At 39.5% G+C, this 23,102-nt stretch overlaps 1 protein-coding gene across 2 annotated transcripts in view; it reads left to right on the top strand.

Annotated features, from left to right (window-relative positions):
* The window catches only part of RORB (RAR related orphan receptor B), a 37,135-nt gene that overhangs the window by 12,545 nt on the left and 1,488 nt on the right, over window positions 1-23,102 (top strand). For both annotated transcript variants that reach the window (XM_075136700.1, XM_075136699.1), the window contains 5 exons: window positions 12,849-12,970; window positions 14,254-14,386; window positions 16,317-16,424; window positions 17,539-17,649; window positions 22,829-22,941. In XM_075136700.1, the coding sequence (XP_074992801.1) occupies window positions 12,849-12,970; window positions 14,254-14,386; window positions 16,317-16,424; window positions 17,539-17,649; window positions 22,829-22,941 (587 nt within the window). The remainder of the gene's footprint in view (window positions 1-12,848; window positions 12,971-14,253; window positions 14,387-16,316; window positions 16,425-17,538; window positions 17,650-22,828; window positions 22,942-23,102) is intronic.

Raw genomic sequence — 23,102 nt, forward strand, 5'->3', positions numbered from 1 at the left:
GCAGAGCCTCAGCTTGGCATCAGCCGCATTTCCAGGCCAGCTCCTTTTTTCTTTTAAGGGAGGTATTTTCGTCCTTAACTCGAGGCATCTTATTAGAGACTTGAATTGGATTTGTAGCCAAGCGGGCAGAGCACAAAGTAGTTCAGATGCAGTGACCAGATGAGTTGGGCAGGCTCTTTCTCTACCTGTCCTGCTGTCCATGGGTGGCATGACCCAGGTGCGTCCCACCAGCCATCAATGCTGCCACCTATGGCCTGAGGGTGCATGCTGCCAGGGACCCCACGGCACGGTCCTGTTTCTCCCTGACCACCGTGTTATCTGCACATCTGGGAAGGCAGAAATTCCTCATGCTGTGGTGGGAGCTCAAACCATGGGGTGAAATCTGCCCAGGGTGTTGAAAGCAAGAATTTGGTCATTTGCAGAACAGCTTTCTCCTCAAAGAGAGAGTCGCAGAGGTCAGCTGGTGCGTGCGAAATCCTAAAGGGAGAAGGAAGCTCCATTTCCTCACCCTGCTAGCCCCACAGAGGGACGGCAATGCTTGCTCCCACGTGTGATTTTAAATTAACAGGTATTAAAGACATTTTTAGGCTTGGTCAAGTTAAAGACCATCTTGTTTAAATATATGTGCATAATATTATCTGTCACTGAGCTGAGCATTGCATTTTCCTTACAAAATATGTGGCTTAGATCTTGGTCTGTAAAAGTTAATGGAAAGGTTTCCCTGCCGTGACTGCAGCTGAGATTACCAGCCTATGATTTCTTAAAGATGAGAAAAAATTATTAGCGAACACTGTTGTGGACAAAACAGATTGGTTAAGGGTTCACTCCAGGTCAGATTGAAGAGTGTCCTATAGCTGTGTGTATTTAGGTAATCAATAAGGCACCACTAGAGTATACAGGAGGTCACATAGCCCAGCCTCTATAGTTACAGAAAAAAAGTGTTGTTTATGTATACTTGCATGGCATTTCTTCAACATTAGTGCTATTTGAAGGTGGCTTAGAGAGCTTACATTTCTACCAAAATTAAAGTCAAATAGTAAGTAAGGTTGGTAGGCTCGGGCTTGATCTTCCCTTTCTCCAGCCCCTCTGATACTGCTCTGCTGTGTGTATCTTAAGGCGGGCAATAGCTCACTACGGCAGCCATGTGGTGAGAATTGGAGGAGACATCACCTGCCCTATTCACCAAATCCACCATAATGCACAGGTTTTTTGACCCTGACCCATGGACTGGAAAATGACAGTAAAACAAAACCTTCAAAAATGCTTGAAGGACTGGCTCAGGCTGGGTATGTAAAAGAAAAGCTCCCTTGATAACTGACACCCTGTGCATACATAAACCTTAATTTAGCTGGGTTCATACATTCATCTCAGGACCTATAGCGAACAACTTTATATACTGTAAAGTTATTAAATTTCCATTGCTGCAATATCATACAAACAGGAGCTTAGCATTTAGTTCATTCGCTATCATATCCTGAGAGGAGATCTTCACCTGGAAACATTCTCAACTGCTCTGCTGAGGATGTATTTGAAAGCCATTCCCACACCTTTCTCCTTTCAGTAGAAGAATTTAGTTTATTCCTCCATGCCTATACTGTTCATGGAGGTTCGCAGGACTGTATGTTGCATATGCAATATACATACCAGCATCAGACTGAGGTCTTAAAAAGTATGCTGTGCCTTGCCATTGAAGATTGCAAAAGCACTTTCGAACGTGATAAGCATTTTTTATTATTATTCTTTAACCCCCTTCTCTATATCTCCAGGATTCATTGCCTATGCCAAATCAATTGTTAATAGACAGCTTCCTGAACATGTATTGGTCAGTTAGATGCTATTTAAAGGGACGCTGTAGGGATCAGCACACTCAAAATGCAATGAACTCTAACTAAAACCCATACCTAAGGTGACATTAACAACGTCTGTTAATGTTCCCTTTACAAGGCCACCCACGCACCACACAGTGAAGAAGAAGTTATGGTTTTGTTACCATAGTCCTGCATAATGTTTCTTCACCTCTTTTTCTAAGCCGTGGTTTAATATCCCTCCTACCAAAGTGATAGTCAAATTTTGCAGGGCAGGTGTCTACAGCATGACAGATGTATTTCAGCAGAGCTATATTGCCATCTAGTGAGCAATTAAAAATGTGCAGCGTGCATTTCTCCGCAGATACCCTTAGGGCACTATATCTTACCGTCATTACCTATTTAAAGGTGACAATCAGAATAAATTAATATTTCAGTTCTGCACTCATTTCAGTTCATGTGACAAAACTTAGAGCTTCTTCTGCTGTTTTTTTAACTAATTAATTTTTTTCTCTTTTCATACACTCAAGAAGGGAACAGAGAATGGCAAGGTTTAAAACTAATTTGACAGCATTGCTCAGTTAGGAAACGCTTCAACTTCATAAAAAATGAATAGAAAAGTGAAGGAATAAATTAGAGCATTATGATGCTGAAGAATTCTAGCTGAACTGATGCTGCAGTGAAGGGTGGTTTTTCATAATTGTAGATTCTGGTTTTTTTAAACATATACTTAGAAATATATTTAACCAATAAAATCAACAAATAATTTGGAAGAAATGTTGGGAAAACTGTAATATTTTTGAAAGTTTGTAAAATTTTCTAGTTCTATCTTTTCCCACATCCAAATTAGTAATCTCTCTTTATTTGCAAATTTAGACCAAACCCAGCCTAATTACAGATTTACATAAAGGCTTTAATGAATTTATGTTGCCCAACCTGGTAGTTTAAATGATCCAAATGTTCATAAATAACTTATTATGTTGTTATCTTTTACTAAGTGCATATTTTAGCACTTACTGATTTAAGAAGACTTAGGGAGAACAGAGTTTGTGTTATAACTCTTGATGTAGATTTATAAAATAAAGACTGCTTTCTAGAAGGTACTATATGTAAGCACCACTTTTTTCACCCTGTGATTGTCAAATCACCGAGCATCCATTGCCTCACAGTAACTGCAGTGGACTTTGGATCAGTTGCATGTTGGTTATGGCAGTCCTGCTCGACTACACTTAACAAATTACAAAAGTTCAATAAGCACAATGGAAAGTACCTTCTTACTAACTCTTGTTCAAGTTTATGCAGTAAAGCAATTAATCTAAAACTGTTTGAAAATGCAGTAGAAGTAGCCTAAAAGTATACCTCAGACTGGGTTTTCCTGCAAATTATAAAGCTTTTTGGCTATTTCTGAAAGCAATTTGACTTTTCTTTCAATTAAGTCAATTAATATATCAAATGCAGGCCGACTAGTAACGTCACAATAATTTTACCAATGATGGCCATTGGCAGCTTTCCTAGCTGGGGTTTGATCACACTGCAGAAAATGCCATTTTAAATATTGCCCTTTATGTTTATTGTGGGGATAAGTGTTGCAAGTGGGAATACAGTCAAGAGTTCTGTTCACAGAGAGGTAGAGTTTAATTACATCTGGCATATGATGCATGTTTTCAAGAAATGAAAATTTTCTACTGACTGTTTTCTACTGTGTTTTTCTGCAGCACCCAAGACAATGAGGTCCCGTCTTAATTGTGGTTATGACTATTTGAACAATATAGGTAGCTGAATTAAGTAATTAAATTAATAAAATCAGTGACACCTTTTAACTGAGTTTGAGAATGGGGAACATTTTGTGATTTTTTGTTCTGTTTTACTTACTTTTCAGATTGTTTTGCAAATGAATTGAAAAGATGCATTAAACAATATTAAAAACAACCTTATCTATAGCTTACATTTCTAAAGCATGGTAATATAGTTCTTTAAAGCGGGTACATTTCTAATCCATTAAAACAAGTATATTAAATTCCTCCTTTTCTCAAAAGATATGAATATTTTCTTGCATAAGCAAACTTGACAAAATATGTTCATTTTATTGAGAATCCAAAACGCAGTTAGAAAGCAACTGTTTGTAGCAGTCAAAATATGTAAAATACCATATCATACATCCCATATATTACCATATATCATAACAATCTTCTCAGGAATAGCACTGTGCTGTGAATATTGTCAATTTAGAAATCACACAAAAAGATCAACGTAAAGCTAATGGTATAACAAGTACCGAGGTGCGCTGTTGCTGCCAGTCGTAGGAATGGGCTGACTCCCTAGCGTATGCTTCAGAGCAGCAAAGTCAATAGCAGAAGAAATGGTAACTGGCCTCTGCAAGACACCCTCAAAAAGAGAAGGCCGGAGCAGGTGCCAGAACCTGGAGGGCCTGGGACATGTGAAGGATGTTGTCTTGCAGGATTGTGCCTCACACACAACCCACGAGGAGGCAAACGTAGCACTGCAGATGAGAATCAAGAGGGCAAGGCAGTGATGATTTAGGAATCACTGTAGTATATGGAAGTGGCGTACTGTCTGCAAAAATCGGTATGGTTTGAATTAGTAGTGATATGTTGCTTAGTTCCTCATCTGAGCAACCCCTTTATCTCAGTGTCAATCTCCCTGTCCTTAATGTTTGTGTATATTGTTTCTGGGCAGTCAGCACCGACAAAATGCATACTTACTTTGTGCTTTCTGAGAGCCTAATCTGGGGTCCATACTGTATTTCTTTGTCATCCTGGACAACAATGTTCGATTGTTCTTTAATCCTCGGGCACAAAGACACCAAGGGAATCTTGGTTTTACAATTTTTTTTCTTTCCCAGTACACATGCAACATCCTAAGTTTGACTTCCCGAGGCCATAGTTCACTTTTTCACACTGCGTGCCTTCTGTCTGGCAGATTTCATCACTCACTTCATGCTTTTCACTACTTTCCACCTTATTCTTGAGAATAATGTAATTCTGCTTGTTATGCAGTTTGTGATGTTGTTCCCAGCTCTATAGGTAATGATGTCTTTCTTCAGTCCATTCAGTTTTGATACTTTATTTCACAGAACAGCGACAATTCTTTTATACAAGAGTGAAAAGATATGAGAAAAAGTTGGAGTGAAACACACTGGAGAGGCACATGGATGTGTTTAGTGGAAAAATGCAATGCAACAAGACACAGAGCTCAGACAAATGCTGAAACTGATTATCAGAACACAGTTTTTATAGTGCAGTAGTCTTGCAGGGATGAAAGTCATGTGTAAACTAGAATAGTTAAAGCAAGATATTAAGGCATGGAGCACTGTCTTGTGTTCCTTTTTGACTGTATGGATATTTTTTCTCTTGATCAGTGAAATCTCCGGCATTGCTTATGATAACCAAATTGTTTCACTTTCTGACACTATACGTTGACACCACTTTGATCCAACTCAGTTGCCACACTACAGGAAAATAGAACCATGGTGGAATGTTTTGTCATTGCTTTTTAAAGCATTTCTATACCTAGATTGCTTAAAATCTTCATAAAAAGCTAAATGTAAGCCTGTGACAGTGAAAGAAGTGCTAAATCATATGTCTAACCTCTCCCAGCCTTTTGCAGACTATGACAGGGCAAACCCTTCCAACTCTAGTGTAAAACCCTTAATATTCCAATTGTTCCATGCATATTTCTAGGTTTCATAGGGAACAATGTCCACTCCAAGCAATGTTTGCTTAATTGTAATAAATGAAAGCACATTCTTGTTTCAAAACATTCTCAATTTTAATATAAAGATCTCTTTGCGTAAGCTGTGCTGGAAGAAGTTAGGAAACAGCTCATCGCAATAAATTTGTGATAATTATACGGCGCCTGTAGAGTCCATGTCCCGTAAGCTCTAGTTATCGCCTTGGTTAGTGCTTTTGCTGCCAGCTAAATGATTTCTAATTAGTACAAAATATACGTTTTTTACTAAATTGGCTGAGACCCAGGAAAAGTATTATTAAGTGGAGACCTTTAAGCATTTATAAAGATCCTCTAGGATTTAACAGAATTCTGGGTCCATCCTCTAGGTTCCTCCAGATTAGGACTTCATTCAATTGTATTGTTATTTCTTGTAATTTATTAGCATTTTTTTGAAAGGCAAATGAAACACTGATTTATTTTGAAGGGAGAGAGAGGAAATACAGAATTCATACACATAACATTGCCTCAATGTGCAATCTGTTCCTGACAGTAAGCATTCAATAACTTGAACACAAGGGAGGGTTATTCCTGAACTAAATTCAAGCGCTTCTAGTCTCATATGAGTGTTTAAATGTTTCATATCATCTTCCTAGGCTGCATATTGTGTAGTGTTACAAATTTATTAAACAAATGGGGATTATGAAACTTGCTAGTCTATCTAGAACAGTTTTTGAAATGGAAATCTTTTGTGCATTAAGATATTGAGAATGCCAGGGACAGATGAAAAATGGGATGAGATTTTTGCAACCACTTTTAGGAAAAAGTCTTCCTGCTCTTCTGTGAAAAAAAGTTCAGACTTTTCAGCCAGTTCATTTTAAAAAATTGGGACCCGTTATTCATGTTAGGCAGTAACCACAAGACATACTTTTGCTTTATTCCCTGTGTGACTGTCTCTACTACAGTCTAAGAATTTATTGAGGTAATCTGTGTAATGAAACCAGTTTGCAAAACTTTTCATTTTGCAGTCATAATACCCTTGAATTAGGGTACAGAAGAGTGTTGATCTGATACTAGCTTGGCATTATTTTGGGTCCTAGAGAGGAGATTTTATTTAAAATGTCTAGCTGGATTTTTGATAGTTGTACGAACTGATATGCATGCTTACAGCAGCCAGCCAAAGCTGTGGTGTTATTGCAGCATTAATTCAAAGTGGATCCCTGCGAGAGCTCAACTTAGGATATAAGCTGAGATGAGCTCTTAGCTACTCAACTGGATCCTAAGGGTAAGTGGCAAATTAAAAATTCATTATTCATTTTAATTGAGAATGATTATCAGTGTTTTAGGAGGCACACTTCAAAGTTCTTCAGTTCCCAGTGCAAAAGAAGGGAGAGCTGAGAAAAACTAGAGTCTCTCCTGAGAAAAGAGAGACAAATGAAAGAACTAAAGAGCCTGTAGGAAACAGACACTGCCGAGTACTGTGGATAATTTCCACTTAGCAGGCTAAATTCACAGCTGGTGAATGTTGTGTGCAGTCCATGGAGTTATTACACCCATTCCCACCAGCATTGTGCTTGACCCCAGGTTGGAGTTTTTCCTCAGTATTGTAGTTTGAGATCTCTGAAAATTACAAGGAAATGTCTGAAAAAGGCAGGATTGACTCATCAGCTGATCAGATGATAGACCCCTGCAGGTCTGTGCTATGCTGATTTATATTATCTAGGTTGCAATGTTCAGTTTTCTGTATATACTTAGGATTTAAGCAGCTCCTAACCCACTGGTGCAATACATGTTTGAGCTATCATAACCTTTGGAGAGTGCCTTTTGTGAGGTGTCTACTGAAATCTAAAATAAGAAATTACAGTAGGGAAAAAAAAAAGAAAGGAGGAAAAAAAAAAGAAAGGAGGAAAAAAAAAAAAAAAAAGAAGAACCCAGCAGAGTAGCCAAAACTGGAAACAGAAAAGGTCGTTTGCTGTTCTGGAAGTTGTGAGCTGTAGTCCCAAGTTTCTGTGAAAGGTGTATAGCTTCTGCAGTGTTGCTCTTCCCTTGCAACATATGCTTTTGGCCTGTTTTGCTGATGGAAGAGGGCTTTTGCAGTCTTGCTGTCCACCAGGTCCTTCTGTCAGGACCATCCAATACTTCTGTAGCTATTGTCCAGCTTTAGTGAAGGGAAGCAGAGGTCCCAGATACTTGGGTTCCCACCAGCTTTGGAAAAAGCAGGTGAAGGAGACAGGCAATCTTAGGGGAAGGCAGAAGCCATGACTTGTTCACTCCAAAAGGCGGTGGCTGCTGGCCAACGGGCCTGAGCAAACCAGTCCCTCGTTCATGGTGCCTCTTACCTAGCCAAACACGGGGGGTGGGAGGTCAGAGAGGGAATGCAAGTAGTATTTGACACGTCTGTAAGAAACCAGGATGGGTTTGTTGCACTCATCGTGCACTAATTGTGGTATAGCTTACTCCACTGTTCACTGGGCCATCCTCACAGAATCAAGTCTTTTTGTTCTCTCTGTAGTTTTAGGTAGGTCAGGCCAAATTTAAAAGCCATTTCTTTTGCCAAAGCAGCATTGATCTCCCATAGTCCTCATCATCCCTATCTTGTCTATGTCCTATATTCCACGTTTCACCTCTCAGATGCTGCTGATAGCTTCCCTGATAGCTTTCCCTGATAGCTTCATTTAATTCTGTTACTTCCAGTGAGATCCCTCGTTATGCTTCAGGACAGTTCCCATCAATATTTGCACGTTGCCTCTTTCAGGTATTGGCCTCAACAGTCTAATTCGTAACCACTGAGCCACAAGCCCAGGAGCACATTCTGTAGATGTTTATTTATTCTGGTACCATGCTCCCTTGTATATTGTACAGCCTTTGTTTCACCCACAATACATGTACAACCTTCTGTTACATTTTTGTTGCTCCATCTATTTGTAGGCATTGAGGCCATCTTGTCTGATGAGTTGCGTGTTGCAGAACATAAAATTACATACACGAAGACAGTACTTCTTTCAAGAAACCCACAATTTTTTCTCTGCATAAGAACAAATCTTTTTGACAGATAATCCTTCAGCTTCCTGATGTACAATTTTCAGCTGCTTCTGGACATCTCCTACTACGCATTTGACTTTTTTTTTACACCGTTGCATTGCAAAATCCCAATTAATTTATCTGCCCATCCAGCTGGCAGCTGTCAGGGCCCCACCAGCAGTACCCGAGCTGCTGTGACAGGAAGGGCAGCATTCCCACCCGCTGCAGGGCGGAGGCCAGCCCGACCTCCCGGGTTTCTGCTCTCCAGCCACGCCAACCAACAATATGTAGGGGTACTTGTTACCCCTAAGAATGGACAAGACTTTACAGCTAGCATAGTGGGCCATTATAGAAAATCAGTCAGATATACGCAGGACAGAAATGAAATAAGCGGTCATTCCAGAATGTATCTTGTTTGACTATTTCTGATTTTTCAAGAGAAAATATTGGTTACAACTATTGACTGTTTGCTTGACTGAGTATGTTGTTTCTGGTTTACCTCTCTGGAAGCAAATACATTTTTCTAGACTTTTTTTTTTTTTTTAATGAAACATAACATTTGTACAAAAAGTGTCTGCTTTCCCTGAAAAATTTCAAGGTACCAATACTAAGAAATCTTCAAATTTAGAACCAAGCTATCTAATGTAAATGCTTTCACGTCACAGTGCATACTGAAGTTCAGACACTGGGAACATGTTATTTTCTGTGAGCTCTGTTTCCCAGACAGAGTCGATCTGCCAGGGTATATTGTGGCTTTCAGATTCCCCATGGTATCATGTAGTATCAAGTGATCATGATGCATTGTAGGAGAATATCCCTAATATAATAAGCCCAGTATACAGACAAAAGGGGAGGAGTGAAGCACCTAGTCTACATTTCTCTTTTTATGTACTATGACAGATAAGCTTTACAAATCCTGCAGTTGTCTTTCATAGTCCTTGCAGCCCATCCAAACAGGATTCCTAGTTGTGTCCATGCAGCTTCACAGTGTAAGGGGACCCTTGAAATCTCTGGCTTAAGAGTTTTGAAAACAAAATGAACAAAATTCAAGACTTAATGAGTGGAGTAACTGTAGTGGACTCTTTTAGCCTGGAGAACAGGAGGGACATAGCTGTTGAGCATCACCCCAGCAGGGCACCTCCATAGAGGCCACAGCCTCTGCATCGAGGCAATAGCTCTCCTCCTGCTATATGAGGCTGTTTGTTTGCTTTCTTTCCTCATTGTCCCTTTCTTTCTAGTTCTACTAAAAGAATTAATCTGTTGAACTCAGTTGCCAGCAGTGATTCAGAGCTGCCAGGTCTCACAGAAATGTATCATATTTTGGGAACACCAGAGTACCTATGCCATGTGACAGGACAGGTTTATACTAGATGTCAGTACATTATTCTCAACAGTTTAGGAACTTCTTTCTGCATGGGATTTGCCGAGATGTGTACTGATTCCAACTTCATTAGTGAAAAGATGCTAAAATCTGAAAATGTCAGAAAAAAAAGCTATGGTCTTTGAAAACATTTGAAAGTGATATTCTTTGCTCTGCCTGCATTGGATCTTCTCTTGCTGGACCAACTGAGAAGCCAAGACAAGCTTATACTTCTTTTACTTTTTGCATCATGTCAGCTCTGCACACCCAGTGTATGCTGTATTTGCATAAAGCTCCTTCCAGGGACTCCAGTGTTGAGTGTAAGCAAGCAGCCTCCTCTGCTGCTTGTGCTCCACAAGCAGTCCCCTCCTCCCCTGAGACCCAGTGTACCCTTTCCATCACACACTCAGCCTTGCCTAGCCTGCGGCGCAAGAGTTTCAAGTCTGTCTTGCACCTGATACCTCTTTGGATGTCAGCATTCGGAACTGCTGCTTGCTGCGATTGCCCTAGGCCTTCGCACGTCTAAATGGGTTTTAATGTCAGCTGAACATAAGGACAAGTACATAAGGAAAAGATGTGTGTGGGTAAAAGACAGGATGCCATCCCTACAAAACCCTGAAGAGTTTGTTAGCTCTCCAGTCCTAAGGTAAAAACATAAACAGTAGGAAAAGGAGTGGGGCTGAGCCTCTTCGCAGTAATGTAGAACTGCTAATCAAGTATATTTTGAGGTCAGTGAAATGAAAAGATCTTATTCTCAGATTGTTGGCATCAGGTCACCTTACCTGATTCAAAATCTGTCTATGCAGTAATATTAAAGTATTTGAGGTATTTATTGTAAGCATTTTCTTTATGTCAAGTATGTGAATAGTTCCAGCTTTTGTAACAAATGGTGAGGCTAGGAGAGCTGGGCTAGGAAGCACAAGAGAGAAAAGACCAGCCGATGGGTGCACCATTCAGGCTGTAGAAGTGTAATACAAGTTGAAATCATACTTCTATGGAATTGTACTAAAACAAAACATGGTGTTTTAGATACAAGGCCTGAATGGTCCTCTGACCATACCTCAGTTCTGTCTGGTTAAATCCTTCCAGAAAAATAAGTGACAAAACCTATAGCTTGAGCTAAACTTCTGCACTCAGGTTTGCTGTGGCTAAGGAGGTTACCAGAAAGATGATGTTGTTAAAACTGTACTTTAAGTAGAACAATATGGGGATAAATATCTGAAATTTGATCTTTCTAAAAAAGGTGGGGTTTGCTTGCTTTTCTTGGTTAAAGAAATGCAAATAAACTTTTTTTGATCCTTTAAAAAAAAACCTGTTTAAATTCATTATCCCTTTATTCCAACATGTCCATTTATCTTAAGGTTTTTAGTATAAAATGCAACAGCTTAATATCATGGGTTGAGACTGGCATCCAACCTTCCACAAAACAAAGATGGGTAGATCCCTGTACTCACTAATATACACTATAAAAGTGTATATCTTTATACCTGAGTCAATTCTTCCATCAGCAAACCTAAAGACAGTGTTGACCTTTAAAGGGATATCTGTAGAGATTAGATTGAGCAGGTTTTATTGTTCCTACAAAAACCTTATTTGTGTTTTCTTCAGCGTCTTTCCGTTGAGTCTCATCTTACTAACTGTGACAGTAGCGCAGGTATCTCTCCTTTAAATAACACTCCTTTAATAGTGATTGCAGGGAGCATATACACGTTTACATTCATTTTTCAGCTTTCCTTCTTGCTGGTGTTTTTAAATCCACTCAACATTTAGCCAAAGAAAGTGTCTTATTTTGGGACTCCAAGCACCAGATCCACCCACTGTATGCAAACTGCTGAGGATGTAAGTGAATAAATGATGACATTCCCAGTTCTTTCTACTTCCCATGCTCAGGTTTGGCTAATGCATTGTCAATGTCCTTTCCTTTTTGACAAACACATTTTCTGCAAAATGTCAGTTCTGCCACAAGGGCTTCAGTTCAGTCCTGTGACTTTGACTTTGTTCCATTGTTTAAAAGGTATTCAGCTTAAGCAATGTCTTTAGGCTGAAGCACTGAACTTCATTAGAAATATAGGTCTCAAAGCTGCAATATAAGAAATCATCACATTTCTTAGCATGTTTTATCAAGACATTTCAACTTTGAGTGCTAATGAATTCATGTTGGAAATTTTTTTGAAAATCTTTTTAATGCACTCAAGTGGCCTAGATGGCAAACATCTACTTTAAAATACTTCCCTGAGAAGTTTACTCTTAGTTTCAGTGGGGTCTCAGGCCAGCACTGAATGCTTCCCTTTCCCCTTGCATCCTGCATTCCATGTTACACAGTAGTTTCTAAGGCTGCAATTTCAGAATAACTTTAAGGTAACTTAATCCTGTAGTGAGATCTATTCCCCTCATCTCTCCTTCTAAAACCCAAGATGCTAGTTCTAGCTTTCACCCCTTGCTAGCACCAGTCTCCATGTTTGTGTTCATTGAGCTATATCAGAAATTGATCCAGCTGAAAACTAACTTGAGAAAAAAGAGAAGAGACCTGTTTCCTATTTCTCTGATATGGGTCACCCCAAGGCAATGCAAATGCCCGTGTCAGGACTGAGCAGCCAGAGCTGCACAGCTGCAAGGCTTGGGGCAGACAGAAGTGATCAAGTAACCAGGGTCTCCAAATGACATTTATTTAAACACAGAAAAAAAAAAATTCACTTCCAGAATGAAAGAGCCTGAATAGTTTCACAAGATTAATTGTTATTTTCATGTGCAGATCCACTATTTATCAAGCATCCTTTGGCTTTGGGTTGAATACTGAAACATTTTGCAACAGTCATCTTCAGAAATAAAAAAAATAAGAAAGGTAGCTTTGGAAAGAAAAGATTATTTTTTTTTAAATCTGCATTTTCCAACACCTTTAATGTTTTCAGCATTTTGCTATTGCAAATCACTGTTCACTGTTTCATGCAAGCTATTTTTTATTCTCCTCTTCACAGATCGAATTGCACAGAATATCATTAAATCTCATTTGGAGACATGTCAATATACAATGGAGGAACTACACCAGCTAGCGTGGCAGACTCACACATATGAAGAAATTAAGGTTTACCAGAGCAAGGTACAATCCTGTAATATGCTTTTTCTTCTGCTCCCTATGGTTTGAAATTGTTAACATATTTGGCAAGGATATGCTGAAGAGTTTCATATAGGTCAAAACAGGCTTTTAAATATTTTTGAGGAGCTGGTTACTGAAAGCAAAGGAGTGATACTTCATAAAAAGAAGCAGCAGCTTTCCAGCATGTTGGGATGTTTGCTAATGTCAAAGTTCAGGCATGGTTATGGAATCCAGCTTTCCATACTTTGCTTGTTATCACAATTCTAAATTGCAGAAATTCAGTTGACTTTAATGTGATCAAGATTAGATCCTCTGTTATAAGGATTTTAAGAAAATAAGACAACCTAACTTTATTTCTTTATTATTTTGAAAACACATCCCCTTTTTTTGTGAATAAGAAATATCTGTCACTTATAGACAATAGATAATGACAAACTGAAAGTACTCCTTAAATTGAAGTTGTTCAAAACTGGGTGGAAAAATTATCTCATGACACTACATGTTTGTTCTACCTCTGAGGTTCTCAGGTCAAGTTCAGACTATTTCCCACTGGCACCTCTTCAGATGTAGTCCAGTCAACAGAAATCTTTGTGCCTCTTGCACCGACATCACTAGCAATGGTTCTTCAATCAGATTTCAATTGGCACATTAGCAGATCACGCAAGAGACAGAAGAGATTCCTACTGGTTCTTTGAAAGCTGAGGGGCTATGCAGTACTAGCAAGAATAAAAATACACCACAATATGCAGAGCTGTGGCATGCAAACCAAGACCATCAGTTTTCATTTGCATAATACTTGTGTGTGCAAGGACAATGATTATCAAGGAGACAAAATTCTGACACAAGCAGTGTTCAGATTGCAATGATACTTTAAGTATATATTATTTTAAGTTTCAAACTAGCAAAAATATTCTGTTAGATAATTTAATAGCACTATGCCACTTCTTCCGTAAGAGTACTCTGGGTTGTTTACATTGTTTGTGCCACTGTTTGTCTATCTTGCACAAAAGCCAACATTAGAATCACATTTTAACGTTGGACAATGCATTCTCCCCCTTTGAAAAGGCAATGCCAGAGTTCAGATCACTGGGGAAATTGGCTTGTGAAAACAGCCTTCTAATGAAAGTTGTCGGGTACCTTGAGAAGCAGAGATGCTGCTAGCTCTGCCTGGGGATGGGGGGGCAGTCTGAGGAGTGCGCCTTTCTGTAAGGCCACCTGAAGAACTTAATGCGCTGATGAACCCGCTTGCTCACGGCTTTGCATTTCTGTGTGTGTTTTCCCGGAAGACCAGAGAAGCTCTGTGGCAGCAGTGTGCCATTCAGATCACCCATGCTATCCAGTATGTGGTGGAGTTTGCAAAGCGCATAACAGGCTTCATGGAGCTCTGCCAGAATGACCAAATTCTCCTCCTTAAGTCAGGTGGGTAAACGCCGGAGGTTCGAGACTGATTTAGCACCCAGGACGTTAGAAACGTGCTCTGCTGTCTTGCTCTACAAATCATTTTAATTTTGAAGGAGCCCTAATTTCAGTCTGTTTCATTAGCTATATTAACTCTTCCGTATTTTTCCACATTAATCATGTTACTGCCTTCTGATCCCCTTCCCTCTACAGTCGGTTGCGGTTGTTAAGTACACGCATGCACACAATCGTTGCAGAAACTGCAATCTCCAACCTGACATGTGGTGGAAGGACCCTGTGAATTGAGCTGGTCGAATCAGTCATCTGCCACCCTGTAAAATCCCCACTTGTCATTAGTGAAACGAACGCAGGCTCATGGGGGCCTGCCTCTGTGGTCATCTCTAATCTTTTTAATGAGACTACTGAAATACCCTCCAGCCAGTGCACAGGAGGGAAAATCCCTGCTGGCGCCAGTTGGTTTCAGAATAAATGAGAGCGGATTACAGCGGTGTGCTCCGGCCCTGCTCTCTGTGCGTGCCTGGGCGTGCACGTGTGTGCATAAGGGCAAGGGGGAAAGGGTTTCCTTCCCTGTCGTGGGACTCGGTAATTTCTGTCCTCCGGAAGAATCATGACAAGATTTATCATGACTGTGTAGCAACACCGCCAAACTCAGGAGGACAAAATGGTATGACCAAGTGAACTGCTACTGGTAATTAACTGCATTTACCCTGTCATATCAGTTTCTTGCTGACTCCATGTGTAAAAGGCAGGATGCTGTGTGGGGTGGCTTGTTAAAGCATAAGCAGTGCTTCCTATTTCAAGAGAGACCTCTTCATTAAGGCCGAAAGCCAGTGTGATTCAGCAGTGTACACAGAGGGTTGTGACTCGGTGTGGGGTTGGTCTGAGACAGTGGGCACAGGTGCAAAGGGAAGGGATACAGAGACCCTGGGAACAGAGGCCCTGGGAATACGCAGGCAACCTCCCGGAGAAACAGAGTCGTAGCATGAGAAATATTGTTTTAAAGTTCGTACTCATTTCAAAAATTCTGCAGATGCCAGTGCACCCCAAGTAACTTCCTTCATTTGGCTGGCAAAGCTAATACAACTGCATCTTCAGCAAAAGATATAGTTATATTTGACCGTACTGTCAAACAACTCTGTTTAGCTTCAGCATGTATAAATATGTCAGCTTTTATTTCTGTTTTGCTCTTAATGCTGAGCAGGAGTTAGAAATCAGGACCTTTCACTCAAAAGGATCCTCAGATTCAAAGTTCCTCTTACAAGAGTCTTGGATTTAGTTAGGGGGTGCTTAAAATTTTTCCCTTCATTTTCCCAAACTGTATATTTTTGCAGTTGGGAAATAATAAGTAAAGATAAGGAGAAAAAAAGAAGGGTTCCTTTGGTTATTCCCCAACCTGATAGAAAAACAAAGGAAGCAAAAGTAAAACCCAATTTAGGGGTGTTTTTGACACTACTTTAATTTTTATTTTCTCTCTAAAAACACTTTGTGATGCTTTCCTGCTCCAACAAAATGAAGCTGGGATTTATATACACGTTGAATAAAGTTGCTTTTTTGTATAAAAAAGGTTTAATTATTAAAAAGAAGTTTCAATAAATGCCTAATTTTCAGGATAAAATATTTCAAATTGAAAGTATTTTCCCAGGTCTAAATTCAGATTAAGTCCAGGCTGCCAATTTGCTGCAGTGGGGGAAAAATCAACCTAAAGAAAAGGTGGTTAGGTTGGACCAGCAATTGCCCCTTTCTATACTCAAAGCAGACAAATATTTTTTTCTCTCATTCAGAGACATATCATCCACATGCCTTCAAAGAGTGTCTATCCCGGCTGATGTTTCTAATGACTGATGTCTTCCTAAATATTTTCTTGAAATTTCCTATATTCTGATGTTTTGCAGTAATTTGTGGTACTTTTGCTCTTTTTTATGTCTAATAGGCTGCTTGGAAGTGGTTTTGGTGAGAATGTGCCGTGCCTTCAACCCACTCAACAATACTGTTCTGTTTGAAGGAAAGTATGGAGGGATGCAAATGTTTAAAGCCTTGGGTATGTTGGTCTTCTTCTTTTCAACCAATTACACTGAGCTGCATAGTGACAGATTTGTCTCTCTGAAACTAGTGACCCACATGAAAATCTCCAGTAAATATTGAATCCCCAAACCTCCAAATGTCTAGGCTGAACTGAAAAAGCAGTGCTAGCAGTGATGGGTGTTTTTCTCCAAAAAAGAGCAGCATGAAGGCTTTTCAGATAGATTTCTTACTCTGCCACCTGAAGTTTTGATAAAACGTGAGTTTATGCTAGGAGCCAAGCCATTTTTCTTCACAGTTCAGGTATGCTTGATTTATCAAATCTCTCCCACTAATTGTGTCCTGCAAAAGGCAATTTTAGCCCCAGTAATGAGGGGACTAAAACGATGAACTACAACAAAATATAGACAAGGACTTACCTAAAATACTGTTTCACCTAGAACTTTTAAGCTCATTTAGATTCATACATTGAAAAAATTTCTTCATTTCTCAACATGATATTGCGTGCTACCTGAAATGTTAATAGCTAAATGGATGTCTTTTGCCCATCCATGAGACTGATACATTATCAGAAATTTATTCAGGACCAAACTCAAAGTGAGATACTTGCTTCAAATGCATACATTTATCATATAGGTATATATTTTTCTTATTTGCATATGGATAAACATAACATTACTTTGCAAGTTTAAAGCATTTATAAATGTGCATTAGTTGATTCATTTTGGTCTTCACGATGTTTTCACAGATTTTCATAAATATTTGGACTCTTAATTAATAAAATTATATATGTGGAAGTTATTTAGGACTAGTCATTCATACCTCTTAAATTTAATACCTGTTTAGAAATAGCATTTAGTTCCATACTGGGTAAAGAAAACCTTCTTCTAAGATCTCTGTGCAATTTTTGTACAGGTCATGCCCCTAATTCTTGATAATTTTTGTGCTTCAATGGGTATTTTAGTGATACATTTTCGGGGTAGGTAGAATTTTAATAGCTGATGAAACGCACTTGTTTTAGAAGTACAGACGTTCACTCACAACTTTTTTTAACAACAAAACAATCCACTTTTCATGGCAGGTTAAAGAGCTGATAAATTTCTAGCATTGATTTTATCCTCTGTGGTCTGTAGGTTCTGATGATCTGGTGAATGAAGCGTTTGACTTTGCAAAGAATTTGTGTTCCTTACAGCTGACTGAGGAGGAGATTGCCTTGTTTTCATCTGCTGTTCTGATATCACCAGGTAATTATTCACTCCAAACACCACAATGATTTTTTTTTTTTTCATCTTTGTCCAACTCTATTTCTATCTACTTAAACAGCTGTTTAAGCTGTATTAAGCAATATTAAATAATGTATTAAGCAATGGAAGAAAACCTGAATTACTCAAACATACCTCACTCTCTTTTTGGTAGACAATCAGCAATTACACATACTGGAAATAGATCCACAGTGTGGGGGTAACAGACATGGAGCAGGATTGTGCGGACAAGCAATGGAGGCTGGCGTTCCTCCAAACCACACACAGAGAAGCATGGTACTCAAGGAGGTGCATGTTCCTCTTAGCATTTTCAGGAATCTCAGACCTCACAGCCCTGAGCAGGTTATAGAGTCCCTAACTGTGATGGGCTTCTTCTGTGGGGATAAGAACATGAGCAGTAAAAATCTGTATAAAGACCTGTCTGAATTTAGCTCCAGGTGAGAGGTGGTGATTCCAGGAGCAACATGCTCTTTTTCATGTTTTCACATATCATAAGTCTGCACAGGCAAGCATGCATTCAGTGAGTGCTGGCGGTCTGACCACAGAAAAGAGGGTTTTGTGACTCAGAAGATGGATCTAGTAGATAAGCTTACGGTTTAGTGTGGGATTTTTAAACATGCCTCAGGGGAGGTAGACCCCCAAGTTACTAAGAGTAACCTCTTGAAAGGCCTTTACAAAAAATCCCACCATTAATTATTTTTCCAGCCTGTTCTGCTAAAGACTTCCTCTAGGTCACTTTGCCCTTTTGCACATCTGTGGTGGAGATTATGTTAGGCAGAATTAGACTAGCCCAGATGGTGTCAACATGTTCATTCTCATCATTAATAACACCTACTGAAAGGACTCTGCTCCTTTTGTTTTCCCTTTGAGCAGTTCCTGCGGTCATCTGCTCAGAGGAGAAATGGTTGAGCCAGTGGCTCTTCATGGCGTTAGGCCAGGTCGTTCCAAACAGGACCCTCCAAACAGCCACCATTTCCACCTCAGAGGTGTCACAACTCTGCGCAAGGGTGAGAGTTGCCTGTGCACTGTCCCCCAGATGCCCTGACTTCCTCTGGGACAGGGGACTTGCAGTGTCCTGATGGGTCCATCAGCCCTCCCTCGGTCTGAAAAGACCAAAGCTGTGAGCCTGACAGAGATGTGCAGTCAGTGCTTGCTTCTGGTTAACATTAGTGACCTGTTCAGCAGACTGGCTCGGTGCAGAGCTGAAGACAACCTGGAAATTTGTTTGGGGTTGGGGCTGTGACGATCTTCAGTAAGACATTAACAGAGGCTGCAAAAGATGGTTTCAGTGTTTCCAGCTGACTTCACATTATGAAGCCAAGGGAAGCAGGAAGAGGGTGGTGGGATCCTTGTAAGCAGGATCTGTATTTCTCTTTTGTAACAGCTGGAGGTTTTTTTACTCTTCAGTTTATTTTCTTACAGTTAGGAACAGGAAAAGTAGGAGTTTGCAGAACAGACAGAAAAAATAAGATTATTTCAAAGCCGACTTCAGAGCACTTTGGATCAGATGGGGGCATCTCATCTCTAGGGAGAAAGAGAATTCAGTTGTGTAATTTCTAGCCAAATTGAAAAGAAGTCTTGTTTCTGTCTCCCAGGTAGTCTTGGAAAGGAGAACAAGTTATAGCCCTATTCAACAAAATCTGGTCGCAGAAAGCTTCTAGCATCTCAGAGTGTCCTGTGCCTTAGACCTGGGCAAAACCTATTTAAGTAATGGAAAATTTCCCATTGATTTTAATGGATTTTGGATCACGTAATTTATGAAATGTACTTAGCTGCAGGTAGGCATTAGATGGACATCAAAATTCTGATTCAGCTCTGCTGTTCTACATATGTCCCTTTAGTTTGCAAAGCACCAAAATCTCTTGCAATCTGCCAGTAGTTCATTGTTGCCTGAGTATCCACACTCATTTCTATTTCTTGCAGCTGTACTAAGTACTTGAAGAAGCTAGCAACTCAGCATTGGCTTTGAGCCAGCTGTATTGCAGGCATGTGTTGTAAAAGCTTCTCCATTAACTCTAGTAACGCAATTTCAGTCCTGATATACATCAGTCCTGATACAACCTTTCAGAGCTGGGTGTCTCCTCAATAGCAGCTTCTGTTTCTGCTAAGTAGCACAGACAAGTAGAGGCAATTCCAAGGTTTTTTTCACCATAATCAATTTTTAGGGTTGAAGATGGTGGTACGAGATGAAATATTTCAATAATCTACAGTTCCCCATTTCACATTCAAGTTGGCTTTCTCCTACTTGCAAGCAAAAGGACACATACAGTGCATCCTATTCCTTTAAACAAAACCAAAAAAAAAAAGTGAAAGTGCTTGATGCATGCTGACAGCTTAATTCTGTAGTATATAAGCATGTGTATCTCTAGTTATAGAAGACGCAATAAGAAAGAAATTATGGGCTGCAGCAGCATGTACATGAGTGAAAGCAATCTCTCTTCCATAAAAAGATTGCAAATTTGGATTGTGCAAATAATTCCCATTTCAGCTGGGCTGCTAAGTTTGGGCGTGGGAAAGCAGGGAATCAGTACAGATTGGACCAACATTGAAATTTGCCATTTGTTTTCTTATAAAAATGCTAATAGTAAACAATAGAGAAAGAAATAATTTCTTTCCATATTAGATGTTCCGGTTCCATCACAATAAAGTGTTTCATCTTGGGAACATTTGTAAAAATTAAAAAAAAAAAGCACTGCTTCACAGAAGTGCCTACACCAGTCCTTCCATCCACTAATATAGGTACACAGAGATTCCCTATGGGAAGTACTCATATTCAAGTTTCTTTTCTACAGAAGCCACCATCCTGAAAGGTGATTCTTGTGCCCTTGATCTCAGTGTTTAGGTAGTTTACAGGAAACAGAGAGGTCCCATTGAGCGTAAGGGAACCTAAGAACATCCATTAACATAATTACTAAGGATGCAAAGCCTAGCGTCTGACCCATTTTCCATCTGATTCAGAGCACAAATCCAGATTTTCCACTTTAGGGTGGACTTAACCACCCTGCTTGGAGGTGATTCTTTAACTTGATTTCTGATTTCAAAAGTTAAAACATTGTAGGAGTCCAGTAAATGTTGCAGAGGCATCTCCACCTGCAAACATGCCAGAGCCAGGTGGTACGACACTAACCTGGCTGCCCGCTGGGTGCCCTTCCCTCTACCGAAATTCTGACTGGACATGTTCCTTTTTTCCATCTTCCTTTTTGCAAAAGAAGATCTAGTAAGTTGTCCCTCATCTTCTTTCCTGCACTATTCTCTAGCCTAGTGGCCTGTGCACTCTTTAAAGATACAAAAGTTCAAAACCCAAACGGAAAAGTACAGAATTGAACCACTGCTGCTTACATCCTGTATGGGTAGCCACTGATCTATTGACTTTTTTCTGCACTTTTGTGAATATAATTAGAGATACCTGGGGAATTCCAGCCAAATTTGCAGGTGATTTTCAGGTGGTAGAAACCATCATTTTGGGAGACAAACTTAATATCCATTGTAAAAGTTTCACCTAGCTCTTGTCCTGAATTTAAGAACTCTTGTGTTATATACAGCATGCTCCATGACAGATAAGTGATTAAACCTGTCCTCAACAGCCTCAGTCTATTTTTAAGCGTCTTCTTGTGACAGAAAGATAAATCTTTAAGGATTGCTCTCTATGATAAATGTTTCTAGCTCCAGGCTGCCACAATAGGCCTTGTTTTAACACTATTGAAAGGCATGTTTTTCCAATAGCATGAAATTTGGCACATAACCTGTGAAGTCTAAATATTACTGTGTGCTTATTTGTGTAGTGGCTGCATGTGTTCTCAGCTAATTCTGTTTCTATGGCCACTGGTGACACAGGATCTATTGGCTTACCTTCTGGAAGCATGACTCTCCAAGCATTGCAAAAAGGTTATGTTCTTTTCCTGATCATCTCTTAAGTAGCTAGAGGTTTGGTTTTGTCTCTTTTCACAGTACTTGGTGGTGGATACTTTTCATACACTCCTCTCCACAGACAGTCAGACAAATGACAGAATCCTGCTCCTCCTGTGATGAAATACTATTCAGCTTCAGCCTCTGTGGCATGTGTGCTCATTGAAACGGTTGACTTATGTTATTTCTATGGATTATTTTAGTGACTGAGAGTGGGTGAAAGAGCTCTGAAAGTGAAAGGGATTTTCCTGCACTTTTCAATTTGTACATGAAGATTCATGCCCTGTGATAAAATAGATTTTCTTATTTCCTGTTTGAAAGCTAAAAACTATACCCAAGAATTGGTCTGGATTCAGGGAGAGAGGGAGGAAGAAACAAGTTTGCAGCATGGGAAAATAGAAGGTTTAATGGTGCTGTAAACACACTCTGTTAACGTTTTTGGGATTGTCTTGGGGTCTGCTACTTCTCTTTCTGCGTGTTTGTCTCCAGAAGCTATGACTTGTGAGAATATAGATCTTAAGGAAGACCTCCTACACTTGGGGTTTGAGTTCAGTAGAAGCCATATAAGTTTCCAAACAACTGTGTCTGTAACTGTTATACTCCCAGATAATCCTTTATTTTGTGTTGTTTAAAAAGACAACATTTTTAAATAATGAGAAATTTGCACTTCAAGACATTGCAACAACTCATAATTCTTTTGAATTATTAAAGAAATTCTTTTGAAGGAAGCCATTTCTTTTTATTCAGAATATAATATTTGGTCTCAAAATGTTAGCCTAGTAAATAATGAGGTAAATTTTATTTTAATTTTTAAATAATTATATTCTATTATTTTCAAAGAACTGTTTTGATCAATATGTTTATTATTTATGTATTAAGACACTGAGATAACATGACATGTTTTTCACCTAGCCAGTGTAAAGTTAGAAGAATACTGATTGTAACAACAGAGAATAATAAAATGGTTGGGCCTTGTTTCATTTCTACTCCCATCTTTATCTCTAGCACCATGGTTTAAACAAAGAGATGCAGAGCCAACATTGTGTTCCTGTACGCTTTGTATCTGTTAATTAAATTCTCAGGTGATCCTTTAATGGATTTGTCTCTGAAACCATGTCTTAATTATCATGCAGTCCTTCCTCATGGGAATTATGATTGCTGTGAATGCTTGCCAGCATGGGACGCCGTGTTCATCCATGAGTATGCCCCACATCTGTGCATTCTTGACTTTGTCTCTTGCTTTCCTTTTTCTCAGATCGAGCCTGGTTAATAGAGCCAAGGAAGGTCCAGAAGCTTCAGGAAAAAATTTACTTTGCACTTCAACATGTGATCCAGAAGAACCACCTTGACGATGAGACTTTGACAAAGGTAAATTGTTAAAATGGGGAGCCAAGCACTCTGTGATCGTAACTTTTTTTTGTAGCCAGTTCTCCATGTATTGCCGCATTAATGTAAGCTAAAAGCAGCGCATGTGCTTGCAATGTATAGAAGTAAGGCTTGTTTTACTCTTGTCGCTGGTTCCTCTTACT

The sequence above is a fragment of the Calonectris borealis genome, chromosome Z (assembly GCF_964195595.1).
Source record: "Calonectris borealis chromosome Z, bCalBor7.hap1.2, whole genome shotgun sequence".
Lineage (NCBI taxonomy): Eukaryota > Metazoa > Chordata > Aves > Procellariiformes > Procellariidae > Calonectris > Calonectris borealis.